At 36.1% G+C, this 16,537-nt stretch overlaps 1 protein-coding gene across 5 annotated transcripts in view; it reads left to right on the forward strand.

Annotated features, from left to right (window-relative positions):
- Window positions 1-16,265, forward strand: part of tmc6b (transmembrane channel-like 6b) — a 23,232-nt gene extending 6,967 nt beyond the window's left edge. For all 5 annotated transcript variants that reach the window (XM_016518716.1, XM_016518714.1, XM_016518715.1 and 2 more), the window contains exons 3-17: window positions 690-808; window positions 905-1,042; window positions 2,853-3,014; window positions 3,540-3,648; window positions 4,149-4,233; window positions 7,627-7,890; window positions 8,874-9,061; window positions 10,617-10,761; window positions 11,770-11,925; window positions 13,597-13,775; window positions 14,096-14,186; window positions 14,260-14,357; window positions 15,640-15,735; window positions 15,813-15,888; window positions 16,101-16,265. In XM_016518716.1, the coding sequence (XP_016374202.1) occupies window positions 690-808; window positions 905-1,042; window positions 2,853-3,014; window positions 3,540-3,648; window positions 4,149-4,233; window positions 7,627-7,890; window positions 8,874-9,061; window positions 10,617-10,761; window positions 11,770-11,925; window positions 13,597-13,775; window positions 14,096-14,186; window positions 14,260-14,357; window positions 15,640-15,735; window positions 15,813-15,888; window positions 16,101-16,238 (2,044 nt within the window). In that variant the 3' untranslated portion in view covers window positions 16,239-16,265. The remainder of the gene's footprint in view (window positions 1-689; window positions 809-904; window positions 1,043-2,852; window positions 3,015-3,539; window positions 3,649-4,148; window positions 4,234-7,626; window positions 7,891-8,873; window positions 9,062-10,616; window positions 10,762-11,769; window positions 11,926-13,596; window positions 13,776-14,095; window positions 14,187-14,259; window positions 14,358-15,639; window positions 15,736-15,812; window positions 15,889-16,100) is intronic.
- Window positions 16,266-16,537: the final 272 nt, after the last annotated feature.

Below are 16,537 nucleotides of genomic sequence, written 5' to 3' on the forward strand. Positions count from 1 at the left end.
TATATATATATATATATATATATATATATATATATATATATATAATGTTTAAAAAAAAAATAATTTGCCTGATAATGCAATTTATAACTCATTGTACGATCTTATGAGTAATCATAACCACTGTAATAATACATTATAACACTTCATTGTTACACTGTAAATGTATAATGCATTAAAACACATGGCAGCCAACAAGGAATCTGAAAATATTATAATGCATTTTAAATTTGGTTACAATTATGAAAAGATATAATGCACTGCAATGTGTGTTATGAATAGCTTTATAATGCATTATACATAAAGGCTTCAAGTAAATTGTTACAAGTATTTCGATTTAACTTTTGAACTTTCTATTAATCTGTGAATCCTGAAAAATAAAATGCATCACTGTTTCCACAAAAATATTGTGCAGCACAACTGTTTTCAACATTGATAATAATCAGAAATGTTTCTTGAGCAGCAAATCAGCATATTAGAATGATTTCTGAAGATCACGTGACACTGAAGACTGGAGTAATGAAGCTGAAAATACAGCTTTGATCACAGAAATAAATTACAGTTTAACAGATATTCACATAGAAAACGGTTGTTTTACGTTGTAAAAATATTTAACAAATTTTACAGTATTTTTGATCAAATAAACGCAGCCTTGCTGAGCATTGTGAGTTTTCTGTGTTTTCATGCATCAGGAGTCCAGCAGATGAGGATGGGGTTCATGATTCATTCAGTCAGCTGATCCAGGAACAGTGTCACGACCTTCATGATGTCATAGAGATGACCCCGTTTGACCTGGAGGAGGAGAGCAGAGGTCAGATCACACCGCAGCTCATTCTGACCAGGAACCGCCCACTTAGACAGGAAGTGACATCAGACAGGAATCTGACAGAGCTGTTTTGTGTTTCAGATGACGTCGTGTGTCTGGAGGCTCCGGTGTACCAGCGGTCTGACAGCGATGCGCCGCAGCAGACGGATCATCTGATTGGAGAACGCTGGTCATCTGACACGCTCCGAGTCCTCTCCTCCATGCCCAGCCGCACCATCGGTCAGTGTGTTTAATGTTTTGCCATGATTTTATTTTTTAGAAATCGAGAAATCGCGATTTTTAATAGAAATATTACCAAACGTTAGAATTAGACACTTTGACAATATGCCAATGATAACAGTAAAGAGAAAAGAATGATCTAACTGCATGTCTGTGCACGTGATTAACCACTCATATCGCTAGGCTCCATTCAAACAGAATGCGCTTTTGTGTTGATAAAGATACGACGCAAGCAGTGGAATAGGAAAAACATTCAAGAAGATGGGAGTGAACTTCTTTTAATTTGAGGGCTGCGTTTTTAGAATGCCTTTTCATGCATGAGACGCGAGCGCAACAGTCAAACACATCCAAAAAAACAATGGAAAAGCAGCGCAAGCGAATAAAAAAACCTGTAATTCATGTTTGCATCATGGTGACAGACTGAAAGCTGCTGTTGTTTTTACAGAACATTTATAGTTAGTAATAGTCTACTGGTGTTATACCTTCAGTCATTTTGAATTTGAATTACCTTGACTTTTGAGAATTTTTTTTAAAGCATTTTCCTCGTATTATTTCTGAACACATATGTATAAGGCAAGTTTGTACAAGATATAAAGATACTTAAGTTATTTGTTTAACATTTACATCATGTTGACAACTTCATGTGTGCTGCACTTGGAATAGAATTTTCTTTAACTAGAGGGTTAATAAAGAAAAAGTTACTTGAATCATGTTGTAGTTACATTTTCAGGTTGACTAGTTAAAAATCGTAAAAAAAATCGAGAATCGGTCAAACGTTTTGAAAAACATCAAGATTTAAATTTTTTGCCAAATCGCCCAGCCCTAGTTTGTTTGTTTTTTGCTAAAACTTAAAGGAGACATATTATGCCCCTTTTTACAATATGTAATATAAGTTTCTGGTGTCCTCAGAATGTGTCTGTGAAGTTTCAGTTCAAAATACTCCACAGATCATTTATTATATCATTTTGAAAATGCCTATTTTGAGTGGAAGCAGAAACACGCTGTACCCGACCGATATATCGTTTAGCCGATATTACTGGCCGATATATTGGTATCGGCGAATATGCCGCCGATATGAACTTTTACTCCCTAATATCGGTATCGGCATCGGCCCCCAAAAATCCATATCGGTCGGGCTCTACTCGTCTGTGCAGCAAAAGACAGAATCGTTAGCATGTTTTGCTCAAACTTTCATCATGGCATTAGAGCTGGTACACCGTTGTCGCTTGCGAAATCAAAATAACTGCGCCGTGAGTGAAAACTTACAGATTAAGGGGCGGTGATATTATAATGAGATCCCTTTGCCACGTCACCAAGGGAGCGAAATCAGACGCTCGTTTCCTCAGATGCTTGCAGAGAAAGGCTTACCAAAACAAAGTTACTGGGTTAATCTTTTTCACCTTTCCTTGGTTGGTAGATGCACCGGAGACCTGATTATAGCACTTAAAACCTGGAAAAGTCAGATTTTCATGATATGTCACCTTTGAAAATGAAAATGGAAAATATAAAAATAAAAACTATAAATTTCAATTAATGCATAAAAATATATAAAATATTTTACACATTCACTGAAACTTTTCTTGCTTTTTAATTTGTAATATATGAGGATATAATTTCCTAATGCATTTGGAAATGAAATATCTTTGCTGTGTATCCATTTCTTTACTCTGTCTTTCATCTTCATTTCTGGTGAAAAACCTCAGATGTTGTTTGTTATAATTAAAATCGGGTTTCCTGTACAGCTGGTGTCTTTTCCTCTTGATAGCTCACTGATGTCTCCAGATGATCTCAGTTTAATCTCTTTGATTAGGTCGCAGTCGTGGCGCGATCATCTCTCAGTACTGCAACCGCACCATGCAGCTGCGCAGACGCAGACAGAGCAGACCCTCCATCCAGCACTTCCCTCGATCCGCGCGGCCCAGCATCCGCGGATACCGCATGGAAACGGATGCAGCCGGTTTTGAGGAAGAAGGTGAAAGCACTGAAATCACATACGTGACCCTGGAGCACAAAACCAGTCATAAGGGTCGATTTTTGGAAATTGAGATTTATGCATAATCTGAAAGCTGAATAAATAAGCTTTCCATTGATGTATGGTTTGTTAGGATAGGACAATATTTGGCCGAAATACAACTATTTGAATATCTGGAATCTGAGGGTGCCAAAAAAATCTAAATATTGAGAAAATCATCTTTAAAGTTGTCCAAATGAAGTTCTTAGCAATGCATATTACTAATCAAAAATTAAGTTTTGATATATTTACGGTAGGAGATTTACAAAATATCTTCTTGGAACATGATCTTTACTTAATATCCTAATGATTTTTGGCATAAAAGAGAAATCTATAATTTTGACCCATACAATGTTTTGTTGGCTATTGCTACAAGTATACCCCAGCGACTTAAGACTGCTTTTGTGCTCCAGGCTCACATTTGATGCCTGAAACATCTTGAACTATGCCGTGCTGATCTGGTGTGATGACTCTGTGTGTTTGTAGAGAATAAGAGGGAGCGTTTGGTCAATAATCTGCAGAATCTGTCAGCCAATGATCGCGTGCGTATGCTGAGAGCGATGCCGCTGTGTCTCGCAGAGAAGAAAGAGCTCAGGTAAATACACTAATAAACACTGCCACACCTGCTATTGTGTCTATTCAACATGTCCTGCAGCGCTGCTGAATGTACAGCAAAACAAATCATATTTAGTTTAGGGTCTGAATAGAATGTGATGTAACACAAAATGTACGGTTTATGGAACAAAAGAAATTCATCAGACTCAACAATATTTTTAATGTACAAAATAATGCAAAGACAATAAATAGACATGAGTGGTGCAGTTCAACTGCTGTGAGTTGATTCTTATTCTAATGAATCGTTAAAATTACTAATGAATCATTGAATCACTTACTGGCTGGTTTTATGACAGTGTGCAGTTAAAGTCATTCATAAAAGAGTTTTGTTGTAATAAATAGTGCTAAAAGCATTGTTTTGTTTAGTATGTTTGCTCCAATTGGATTTCCGTCACTGTAAAAAAAAAAAAAACTGAATCACGTAGAAACATTTGTGTTTTCTGAGTTCCTGATTTTCTTCTGATATTGTCTGTTTTTCAGGATGTTGGTGTTGAATAAAGCCGAACACTCTGTGTCTCAGAATCAGATTCCCTGCTGCAGTCAGTTCAAGTATTACATCATCATTGTGAGTCTAAAACATGCTTAGCTATTTTAGTACTTCAGCTTAAACTAAATAAAAATAAGAAATGTTGCCTTGGCAGCTAGCTGAAATAAATACGTTTGTTTTTTGTTTTTTAAATTTATTTCACAATGACAACAAAAGTTGCTACTTTTTCTAAATATAATTTTTTTTAAGAACATTAGTTTCAGTCTGTATATAGCCTATATCTGTCATATGACGTGTGCGGCTGTTTTTTTCTTTGTGTCTTGTGAGATTCAGCCTTCAGTCAGTGATTGATATTTTTGTTGAATGTGTGTGTGTGTGTGTGTGTCAGTGAGTGCATACTTGTGAGTGTTTGAGCGTGTGTCTGTGCTAGTGAGTGAGTGTGTGTGTAAGTGTGCGAGTGTGTCTGTGTGCTAGTGTGTGTGTGCAAGTGTGTGTCTGTGTGTGTGTGCAAGTGTGTGTCTGTGTGTGTGTAAAGTGTGTTTTTGTGTGTGTGGATGAGTCTTTTTGTGTGTGTGTGTTTGTGTGTGTATGTGTTTGTGTATCAGGGTATTAACGGTAGTTTTATAGTGTTGTATCACAGGCGTGTAGTGGAGCGTGTCAGAGGTTAATCATGCGTGCTGTTTGTTTCGAATGGTTTATATTTGCACTCTGTGTCAGATGTGCAGATGTGCTTTAGTACTGAAGACAATATAAGCTCTCTGACATTCAGTTCAGTTTCAGTGTTGCTTTATTGGCATCAGCTGAACATTTGCATTAAAGTGAGACGTGCTGCAAAATGTCACAGTGAAAATGGAAAAGTGAAAAGTCACAGTGAAAAGTTAGTATTGAACATTCAAAAAATAATCCGTGCCCAATAAACAAACAAGAAGCAAGATTAGCAGTTTTAAGATAATTTATATAATTTTATCATATGTTCATATTTTGAATTCAATTAATTTTTTTTATTATATTTTCTTTAATTTGAAAGTTTTAGTAATTGTGTTGTGGGTTTTTTGTCTATTTTATTTATTTATTTATTTTTTAGATTTTATTTTTTTTAATGTCTATATAGTATTTATACATTTTTATTTATTAATTTATTTAGTTTTAGTTATTTTAGAACTTCAACTTAAACCAAACAAAAATGATAAATGTTGTTGAGAAAGTAACATTCTCAACAACATTTATCAAGCATTCCAAGTAACAAAGCATTTTTTAAAGGTTTTAGTTAAAGGAACACTCCACTATTTTTGAAAATAGGCTCATTTTCCAACTCCCCTAGAATTAAACAGTTGAGTTTTACCGTTTTCCAATCCATTCAGCCGATCTCCGGGTCTGGCGGTAGCACTTTTAGCTGTAGCTTAGTATAGATCATTGAATCTGATTAGACCGTTAGCATCTCGCTCAAAAAAGACCAAAGAGTTTCTATATTTTTCCTATTTAAAACTTGACTCTACTAAGACCGACTGTACTAAGAAAACTCTGTACTAAGACCGACAGAAAATGAAAAGTTGTGATTTTCTAGGCCGATATGGCTAGGAACTATACTCTCATTCCGGCGTAATAATCAAGGAACTTTGCTGCAGTTAATCCAGAGAATAACAATTTTTTCTGAGACCGAGAGAAACCGAAAGATGAGTCATCATTTAAAAGCAAAAGCTTAGGGCAGCATGATATATCAACTTCCAGTATGTCCTTCAGAGTCTTAGATGCCTGTTTCCAGAAATGATTAACTTCAGGGCAATCCCAAAACATATGTCTATAGGTTCCTATAGAGTTTCCTGAGCAGAAATTACAATTGGAAGATGAAGAAAGCTTCATTAAATATCGTTTCCTAGGAGTGAGATACATCCTATGAACCATTTTGTAGTGAATTAATTGATGATTAGGATTTTTTTAAACAAGTTTAAGATTGGCCCATATTGAATCCCAACAGTTATCATCAATGCTGTCGTAATATCTTTCAGTGTTTTGTTTATTTACACCACATATTCATGTGTAAATCAGTGTTTCGATAATTTTGCATGTTTGTCGTTTTATTTGACGAGCACTGAACACTGTTTAGAGTCCCAGCCTCAGAGGAGACAAGAGAGCAGTGGATTTATTGATTTATTTACTGTATATTGCTGCTGCCACACAGATCTAAAATAAACATGCGATTTATTTCCCAGCTGTTTACCTTCACTGACATAACCGACTGTTTTTGTAACTCATGTGTGTTTTTAATGTAAACTTGTGTGTGAATGAGAACTTACGTAGTTTATACTCACATGCTGTGACAGCCGCTTTCTGTCCGTGTGCTTCGGATGTGTGCTCTCAGAAAACCGTATATCTGAAGTTTAAACTAATATAGTTTAAAACGCATGATTTCAGCGCGATAAACATGATAATCAGAACCAAAACAGATGTTTTTAGCAGGTCCGAGCTGTAATGGCGCAGCTCTATTCTGGAAAAGGGGGCGGGGAGCAGCAGCCCATTTCCATTTAAAGAAACAGGCACGAAAAATAGCGTGTTTCTGCTTTTACTCCAAATAGGCATTTTCAAAATGATATAATAATTGATCTGTGGGGTATTTTGAGCTGAAACTTCACAGACACATTCTGGGGACACCTGAGACTTATATTACATATTGTAAAAAGGGGCATAATATGTCTCCTTTAACTATAACAACTCTGACTGTAATTAAACAGAAGGATAAACTAACTATGAATATTACCACTGAATATGCTAAATAATTGTGGCTCTCGTCTGTTTTTAGTCTCCGTCATTTGTAATCAGTGCTGTGATGTGTGTGTCTGTCAGGCGCTGAGGCACGGCTGGGACGGCTGGCTGGCATTCGTAACTCATGTGTGTTTTTAACGTAAACTTGTGTGTGAATGAGAACTTAGTTTAGTACTCACATGCTGTGACAGCCGCTTTCTGTGCGTGTGCTTCAGATGTGTGCTCTCAGAAAACCGTATATCTGAAGTTTAAACTAATATAGTTTAAAACGCATGATTTCAGCGCGATAAACATGATAATCAGAACCAAAACAGATGTTTTTAGCAGGTACGCTCTGTAATGGAGCAGCTCTATTCTGGAAAAGGGGGCGGGGAGCAGCAGCCCATTTCCATTTAAAGAAACAGGCACGAAAAATAGCGTGTTTCTGCTTTTACTCCAAATAGGCATTTTCAAAATGATATAATAATTGATCTGTGGGGTATTTTGAGCTGAAACTTCACAGACACATTCTGGGGACACCTGAGACTTATATTACATATTGTAAAAAGGGGCATAATATGTCTCCTTTAACTATAACAACTCTGACTGTAATTAAACAGAAGGATAAACTAACTATGAATATTACCACTGAATATGCTAAATAATTGTGGCTCTCGTCTGTTTTTAGTCTCCGTCATTTGTAATCAGTGCTGTGATGTGTGTGTCTGTCAGGCGCTGAGGCACGGCTGGTACGGCTGGCTGTCATTCCTGTCCTCACTGCAGTTGTGGCAAACGGCTCTGAAGTGTGTTGGCGGCCGCTTCGGGACAGGCGTCCTCTCGTATTTCGTCTTCCTCAGAACGCTCCTCTTCTTCAATGTCTTCCTGTTCCTGGTCACGGGTTTGTTGCTGGTGGTTCCTCAGGCCATCGCTCATCCGGACCAGGACCAGAACGTCACTGTCAGGAGCACATGGGGCCTGGAGGTGCTCACGGGCGCCGTAAGTGCATTAATAAACACACAATTACATATTTACATTTACATTTAGGCATTTAGCAGACGCTTTTATCCAAATGAGGACAATAGAAGCAATACAAGTGCTGTGACAAGTCTCAGTTAGCCTAACGCAGTACGCAAGGCTTTTTTAATATAATAAATAAAAAGAAAACAAGTAGTTAGAATAGAAATAGAAGAGAGTGCAAGTGTTAGAGGGTCGTGTTTTTTAAATAAAAATAAAACAAGTCAAAATAATAGTGAATGCTAGTGTTAGAGGGTCATTTTATAATAAATAAAAAGATAATAAGTAGTTAGAATAGAAATAGAATAGAGAGTGCAAGTGTTAGAGGGTCAAGTGTTTTTTTTATAAAAATAAAAAGGGTCAAAAGAATAGAAATAGAATTGAGAATGCTAGTGTTAGAGGGCCATTTTTATAATAAATAAAAATAAAATAAGTAGTTAGAATAAAAATAGAATAGAGAATGCAAGTGTTAGAGGTTCAAGTGTTTTTTAAAGAAAAAAGAAAACAAATAGATCAAATAGAACATTTAATGTAAAAGTCTATGAAAGTGATTTTGTGCTAATCGAGGGGGAAAAAAACAAGTGAACCAATCACTGAAATTCACAAATGTGAATCATAAACTTCGGAACATACACTAGCAGTTAAAATTTTGGAATAAGATGTCTCTTTTGCTCACCAAGGCTGCATTTATTTGATCACAGATACAGTAAAAATAGTGAAATATTATAATTTAAAACAGCTGTTTTCTATGTGAATATCTGTTAAACTGTAATTTATTTCTGTGATCAAAGCTGTATTTTCAGCATCATTACTCCAGTCTTCAGTGTCACATGATCTTCAGAAATCATTCTAATATGCTGATTTGCTGCTCAACAAACATTTAGACTGTAGGTTCAACTTGGAAACACAACAGTATTTGATTCTGTAAGCGAGATGCTTCACGATCACACTTCTCTCTCTCTCAGGGTTATTTCTCGCACTCTCTGCTGTATTATGGATACTATAGTAACAAAATGCTACAGACGGGCCGCAGCTGCTCTGCATCCAGGAATGGGACGTCCTGTAGTTCTGGACTGTCCTATAACATGCCTCTCGTTTACTTCTTCACCATCGGCGCCGCCTTCTTCATCACCTGCATCATCCTCGTCTACAGGTGAGGCTCTCTTGAAAGCATTGTTTACGCTTGTCCGTCACGTGTGATTGTTTATGATTTGTGTTCCATACATACTTTTAATATAAACATAGTTAAACAGTCTTGTTTTTTAGGTTTATTGTATTTTTTATAGCAACCAAACAGGAGGTCATTGGTTCGATTCTCAGGACATGCATGAACTAAATAAATGCACATCTTAAGTGTAATACAAGTCACTTTGAATAAAAGCCTCTGGCAGATGCATAAATGTAAATGTAACAATTCTGAATGACAATAAAAGCAGATTGTGCTTTAAAGATGTACTTATATTAATACAGTAATCTTCAGTGTTATTTTATTATCATTGAGATTAGGGCTCGGCAGTATGACGTAATCTCTTGATTAAAGCTCCAGGTGAAGGGTTTCCAGTTATCACAAAAAGAGCAAAACGAGCTCCTTCAAAACGCAGTAGGCTATAATAAACAGATACCAGGGAACAAATTTAAACTATATAACTAGTATTAATAGTATTCTACAAAATTAAAAGGAAGTAAATGTAATTTATTATAAATGGAATATTTCAATAACAATATTTAGATATTATAAACTGATTGAAATAAAACAATAACATGAGATGTAAAAATAATTCAGAAACACCTTATGTAAAGTTTAATTGAACCTAAAAGTTGCATTTAATATCAATCAGCTGGGGGCAGTTAATCTATACGTTGATTGTGTTTTTACTGAATAAATAATTTACCAAATAAAAGAAAAAGAAAAGTATTTGAGTTTATTTATCATATAAAGCTTTTTTTGTTGATGTTCAGAATAACTACATATATAAATAACTATATTGTGAAATATATTGTTACCGTGAAATAAAATTAGTCATACCGTGAAACTGAATTTTGGTCATACCGCCCACCCCTAATTGAGATATTATTGTAGGTTTTATTAATTGTTTGAATTAGTTTTTATTTTTATATATTCTGGTTTCAGTTTAATTTTAATTGAATTTTTATTCAATTGAATTTTTTATTTTAATTTTTTCTTAAATTTTATTAATTTTGTTGTGTGCCATTATCTTTCCTTTTTTTAATTAAAAAAATATTTATTTCAGTTTTTATTTAGTTTTAGTCATTGTAGTGCATCAAATTAAACCAAATGGGAATGTTTCCTGGGCAACTTGCTAAATGTTTTTTTTAAGTACTTTATTTAATTTAATTTAATGTTTATCCTTATTTTTTATTATTATTATTATATTTTACGGTTTAATTTTAATACATTTTTAATAATTTTGTTGTCTTATATCCTATAATTGTTTTAAAATAAATTTTTATTTCAGTTTTAGTCATTTTAATACATCAAGCTAAACTAAATAAGAATGAGTTTCCTTGGCAACTAGCTATACGTTGTTTTTTTTTTACCTATTTTTTCAGTTGACATTTATTAAATTTGTTTTTATTAAGTGATTTTTTTTTATGGTTTAGTTTTAGTTAACTATAATAACCCTGTTAATGGTCTTGACTTGCCGTCCAGATGAGCTGCACTGATCCTCTGTGTTTCTGTTTTCCAGCATGTCGAAGTCGTTCGGTCAGAGTTTCCGCATCGATAAATCTAAAGGCCTGTTGGCCATAAAGGTCTTCAGCTCATGGGACTTTAAAGTCATCAAGAAAAGCTCAGTGAGACTGCAGCGGGCAAACATCGGCACACAGCTGAAGGTCAGCACACATATGATCCATTTATGACTCGCATGCATACGTATAATCCATGTATGACACGCATGCACACATATGATTGATATATGACATGCATACACACATGTATGATCCATGCATGACACACATACACACGTATGATCCATGTCTGACACACATGCACACATATGATTGATGTATGACACGCATACACACACACGTATGATCCATGTCTGACACGCATGAACACATATGATTGATATATGACACACATACACACGTATGATCCATGTATGACACACATACACGCATATGATCCATGTATGACACGCATACACACACGTATGATCCATGCATGACACACATACACACGTATGATCCATGTCTGACAGGCATGCACACATATAATTGATATATGACTAGCATACACACGTATGATCCATGTTTGAAACACATACACACGTATGATCCATGTATGACACACATACACACGTATGATCCATGTCTGACACGCGTGCACACGTATGATTGATATATGACACGCATACACACACACACGTATGATCCATGTATGACACACATACACACGTATGATCCATGTATGACATGACACTGCTCCGGGTGTGTGTTCACGGTGTGTGTGTGTTCACTGCTGTGTGTGTGCACTTAGGATGGGTTAAATGCAGAGCACTAATTCCGAGTATGGGTAACCATACTTGGCCACATGTCACTTCACTTCACTTCATACACACGTATGATCCATGTATGACACGCATACACACACTCGTATGATCCATGTCTGACACGCATACACGCATATGATTGATATATGACATGTATACACACACATGTATGATCCTTGTATGATACACACACACACGTATGATCCATGTATGATACACATACACACGTATGATCCATGTATGACACACATACATACGTATGATCCATGTCTGACACACATACGCACGTATGATCCGTGTCTGACACACACAATGTATGTCACACGCTTCAGCTGTTCTCTGTTTGCAGGAGCTGGTGGCGGAAGTGAACCGTCAGGAGCTGAAGTTCCCCGTTCTCCAGCGGCTCTTCCGGCTCTTCATCCACATGCTGGCGTGGATCATGTGTTTGGGAAGCACGTTAGCGTGTGTGCTAGCTGTGTATTACTTCTCTGAATACATGCACGGGGTACGACATATGATTTTTGATCCATTGATTTGAAAGACCGGAAAGACAGGCTCACAATTTACATTTCACTGCGAGCTGAATTACAAACACAGGAAAGCTGCCTCAGGTTTGGCCAGAACGAGGGAACTTAGATGTCAATATAATTTTGCTATATACATTCAGGTCCATTATATTTGGACACCGACACAATTTTTGTAATTTTGGCTCTCTATGCCACCAGAATAGAATTAAAATGAATCAATCAAGATGAAATTGAAGTGCAGACTTTAAGCTTTAATTCAAGGGGTTGAATAAAATATAACATCAAATGCTTAGGAATTACAACCATTTTTATACACAGTCCCCCCCATTTTCAGGGGCTCACGCAGAGAGTATATCTCTACACACTTCAGAGTTCATCCAGCTGCTTCTGTCTTCTGTCTCATCATCACTAAACACCAGTGACCCAGAGCCACTGAAGCCATGCACGCTCATGCATCACACTGCTCCATGTTTCTCAGATGATGTGTGTGCTTTGGATCATGAGCTGTTCCAAGCCTTCTCCAGACTTTTTCTTCCCGTCATTCTGGTACAGCTTGATCTTAATTTCAGCCGTCCAAAGAATGATTTTCCAGAAGTGCTCTGGCTTTTTTAGATGTTTTTAGGGAAAGTCTAATCTGGTCTTGTGTGCAGCTTGTGGTGAAGCCTCTGTGTTTGCTCTCGTGAAGTCTTCTCTTGATTGTAGACTTTGACAGAGACTCGTCTGCCTCCTGGAGAGTGCTCTTCTCTTGGCTGGATGTTGTGAAAGGGTTTTTCTTTACCGTTGAGAGGATCCTCCGATCATCACCACTGTTGTCCTCCGTGGACGTCCAGAACTTTTACCTGCTTAATTGATGTAGAATAACGAAGGAATAGCCCACATCTGTCCATGAAACAGCTTTTGATTCAATTGCCCAATTACTTATGGTCCCTTGAAAAAGGGGGGTGGTACATATTAAAGAGCTGCAATTCTTTAACCTTTCCTCCAATTGTGATGAGAATACCCTCAAATTAAAGCTCAGAGTGTGCACTTTAAGCCCAGATTCATTATATATCTGTAACTTGAATATGTTTTGGTCAGCAGCTAAAATAATAAAAATTGTGCCTGTGTCCAAATATATATGGACCTAACTGTATGTGTAGTCTTTATGTCTGGAGTTCATTTATGATGTTTTCATATGCTGTCCAAGTATTATATATTGTCTGCTTTAAGTTTAAGGCTCAATTTAAGATTGGCAACTAGCTGAAATATTTTATTTTATTTACTGTATTTCAAGTAACAAAATTTTTTTATGGTTTTAGTTTAAGTTTTAGTTAACTATAATAACCCTGATATAGACTTCATAAAAAAAATAATAATAAAAATGACAAAAACAGAACAAAATTACTAAAACTTTAAATAAAATTAAAATCAAAACAGTAAATATAAAAATAACATACAAATAAAATATAATCATTAAAAAAAATCTAAATTGTAACAAAATCTATATTAAAATATAGTATATCCGTGGTCTCGTGTGTGTTTGCTCAGTCATGTTGAATGTTCTGGAGTATTTGCTCTATAAACAGTATGGTCTGGTTTAATGTCTCGGTGTGTAATCAGATTCACAGTGTTTGTGTTTGTTCATTCAGCTCTTTCTCTCTCTCTCTCAGGATCTGCATCACCGCGCTCACTCCGGCTCGTCTGATCCGCTGCTGACGGAAGCCAGTCTGCTGGCCGTTCCTGTGGTTGTATCCAGCTTTAACCTGCTCCTGCCCGGATTCTTCAACGCCGTGGCCTGGATGGAGGAGTACGATTCTCCCAGTGTGCTCAATTACGTCTCCATCAGCAGGTAGAACGGCCGCCCGCTTTCACAGCGACCTTCTGAAAGTATTTTTCCCTTTCATTTTCTCCATAGGAATTAAATAATCATCAAATGTGACCCTGGACCACAAAACCAGTCATAAGGGTCAATTTTTTGAAATTGAGATTTATACATCAGCAAATGCAGTGTGATGATGTAAAGGCTATTATTATTTAAAAGAGCTTATGGTCTGTCATCACATAAGAATCTGTTTCTATATAGAGATTTGAAATGGATTTTAACAGTTGCACGGGTCAAACTGTTTAACTCTTTGTGTTATAAATGCATGAGATGTTTAATTTTCTCAGGAACCTGCTGCTGAAGGTGAGTGTGTTGGGAGTGCTGTGCTATTATTGGCTGGGCCGCGTGGCATCGGATCCTCTCAGTCTGAGTTTAGAGGTGAGTCCCGTCGTGTGTTTGCGGCGCTGCGTCTGGATCTTAGGATCTCTGATGCTTGTGCTTCTGTGCCCAGTGCTGGGAGAGTTTCGTCGGGCAAGAGCTGTACCGTTTCCTCCTGATGGACTTCATCTTCATGCTGCTGGATACCTTCTTTGGAGAGTTTCTGTGGAGGTGAGCAGCTTTTTATGCATATGCATGAATAAATAATCTTTCCATTGATGTATGGTTTGTTAGGATAGAACAATATTTGGCTGAGATACAACTATTTGAAAATCTGGAATCTGAGGGTGCAAAAAAATCTAAATATTGAGAAAATCATCTTTAAAGTTGTTCAAATGAAGTTCTTAGCAATGCATATTACTTACTAAAAATTAAGTTCTGATATATTTACGGTAGGAAATTTACAAAATATATTCATGGAACATGATCTTTACTTAATAACCTAATGATTTTTGGCATAAAAGAAAAAATCGATAATTTTGACCCATACAATGTATTGTTGACTATTGCTACAAATACACCCCAGTCACAGATGATGTTTGAGACACGTGTCTGACTCTTGAGTGTGTGTTCTACAGCAAGCGCGGGAGCTGGTGCTGGAGATCATCAGGGAAAAGGATCAGGGAGATTTCCGGAGCGGCCGCAGCTGTGTGTACATTAATGAGGAAACAAAATTAACTTAAATGATTTTAGCAAATGGCTGCAATATAACAAAGAGTGAAAAATTTAAGGGGGTCTGAATACTTTCCGTACCCACTGTATATATATATATATTAACATTATATTTTTCATTTAATTTTTAACAGTTATTTAAATTATTGTAGTTATATTTTAAATTATAATTTAGTTTGCAAAAAAAATCTACTTTTTATTATAATTATTTTAATTGTCTTGTTTTTGAAAGACTATTGTGCTGTTTAAAAAAAGAAATCTTAACATTTCAGAGCTTATTCATGAATACATTTAATTTTACTTTTATTTATTGCAACATTGTTTTAAAATGTTCAAATTTTTTTAAATGCAGTGTTTTTAAAAAATGTATATGTATTCTATATTAATGTTGCAATAAATAACAGTAAAAAGAAATGTAAGCATCTATTTATTTTTTCATTCATTCTTGCTTTTCATTTTACTTTTATTGCAGTAAAGGCTATTGGCTAATTTAAAAAAGGGAATCTTTAATATCTCCGAGAAATAAAAGTTCTGATTATTTACTGAAAAATCCAATTGTCATGAAGGCAGTGGCTGAAATTCATTAAAAAGTTTTTTAAATTTATTAAATTATTTATTTTTGTATTTTTAAAATAAATTAAAAATCTGTTTTTTATTTTATATTAACATTTTAAATTATAATTTAATTTGTTTAAAAATATGCTTCCCATTCTAATGTTTCTTTTTTGAGCTGTACAGTGTTTATTGACCGAGTCGTGTTCTGCGTTGTCCTCTGGCTCAGGGTGTTTTCTCAGAAGGCTCTGAAGAGGAAGAGGAAGCCCGTGTTTGACATCGCCAGGAACGTTCTGGAGCTCATCTATGGACAGACTCTGGCCTGGTAGCGTTGGTTCACATTGAGTGCACTCAGAAGTGTCCTCTGTTTTCCATCAGTGATGTGTGATGTTTCATCTGCAGGCTGGGGGTTTTATTCTCTCCTCTGCTGCCGGCGGTTCAGATCATTAAACTGCTCTTTCTCTTCTACATGAAGAAGGTTTGTTTGTTCGATTTCTGCGTTTCTTTAGGCATTTAACAGACTGATTCACAAGTGTGCCGCTCTTTTGCATGGAGGGTTGGCTATTGCTACAAATATACCTGTGCTACTTAAGACTGCTTTTGTGATCCAGGCTCACATATTATAATGAAAGTATTAAATGTGTCATGTGGCAATGAATAGATATTGTGTTTGTGTTTTGTCCGCCGCAGGTCAGTCTGAAGATGAACTGTCAGGTGTCGGGGAAGCCGTGGCGCGCCTGTCAGATGACCACCATCTTCATCACGCTGCTGTGTTTCCCAGCATTCCTGGGCGCCGCCGTGTGTGTGACGTACACCATGTGGACGTGAGTGTCGAGGATCTCAAACACACATCTGTGACCCTGGAGCACAAAACCAGTCATAAGGGTCAATTTTTTAAAATTGAGATTTATACATCATCTGAAAGCTGAATAAATAAGCTTCCATTGATGTATGGTTTGTTAGGATAGGACAATATTTGGCCGAGAAAATCTGAAAATCTGGAATCTGAGGGTGCAAAAAAATCTAAATATTGAGAAAATCATCTTTAAAGTTGTTCAAATGAAGTTCTTAGCAATGCATATTACTAATCAAAAATTAAGTTTTGATATATTTACAGTAGGAGATTT

This window comes from Sinocyclocheilus rhinocerous, unplaced genomic scaffold (genome assembly GCF_001515625.1).
Source record: "Sinocyclocheilus rhinocerous isolate Xijiao unplaced genomic scaffold, SAMN03320098_v1.1 scaffold1050, whole genome shotgun sequence".
Taxonomy (NCBI): Eukaryota; Metazoa; Chordata; class Actinopteri; order Cypriniformes; family Cyprinidae; genus Sinocyclocheilus; species Sinocyclocheilus rhinocerous.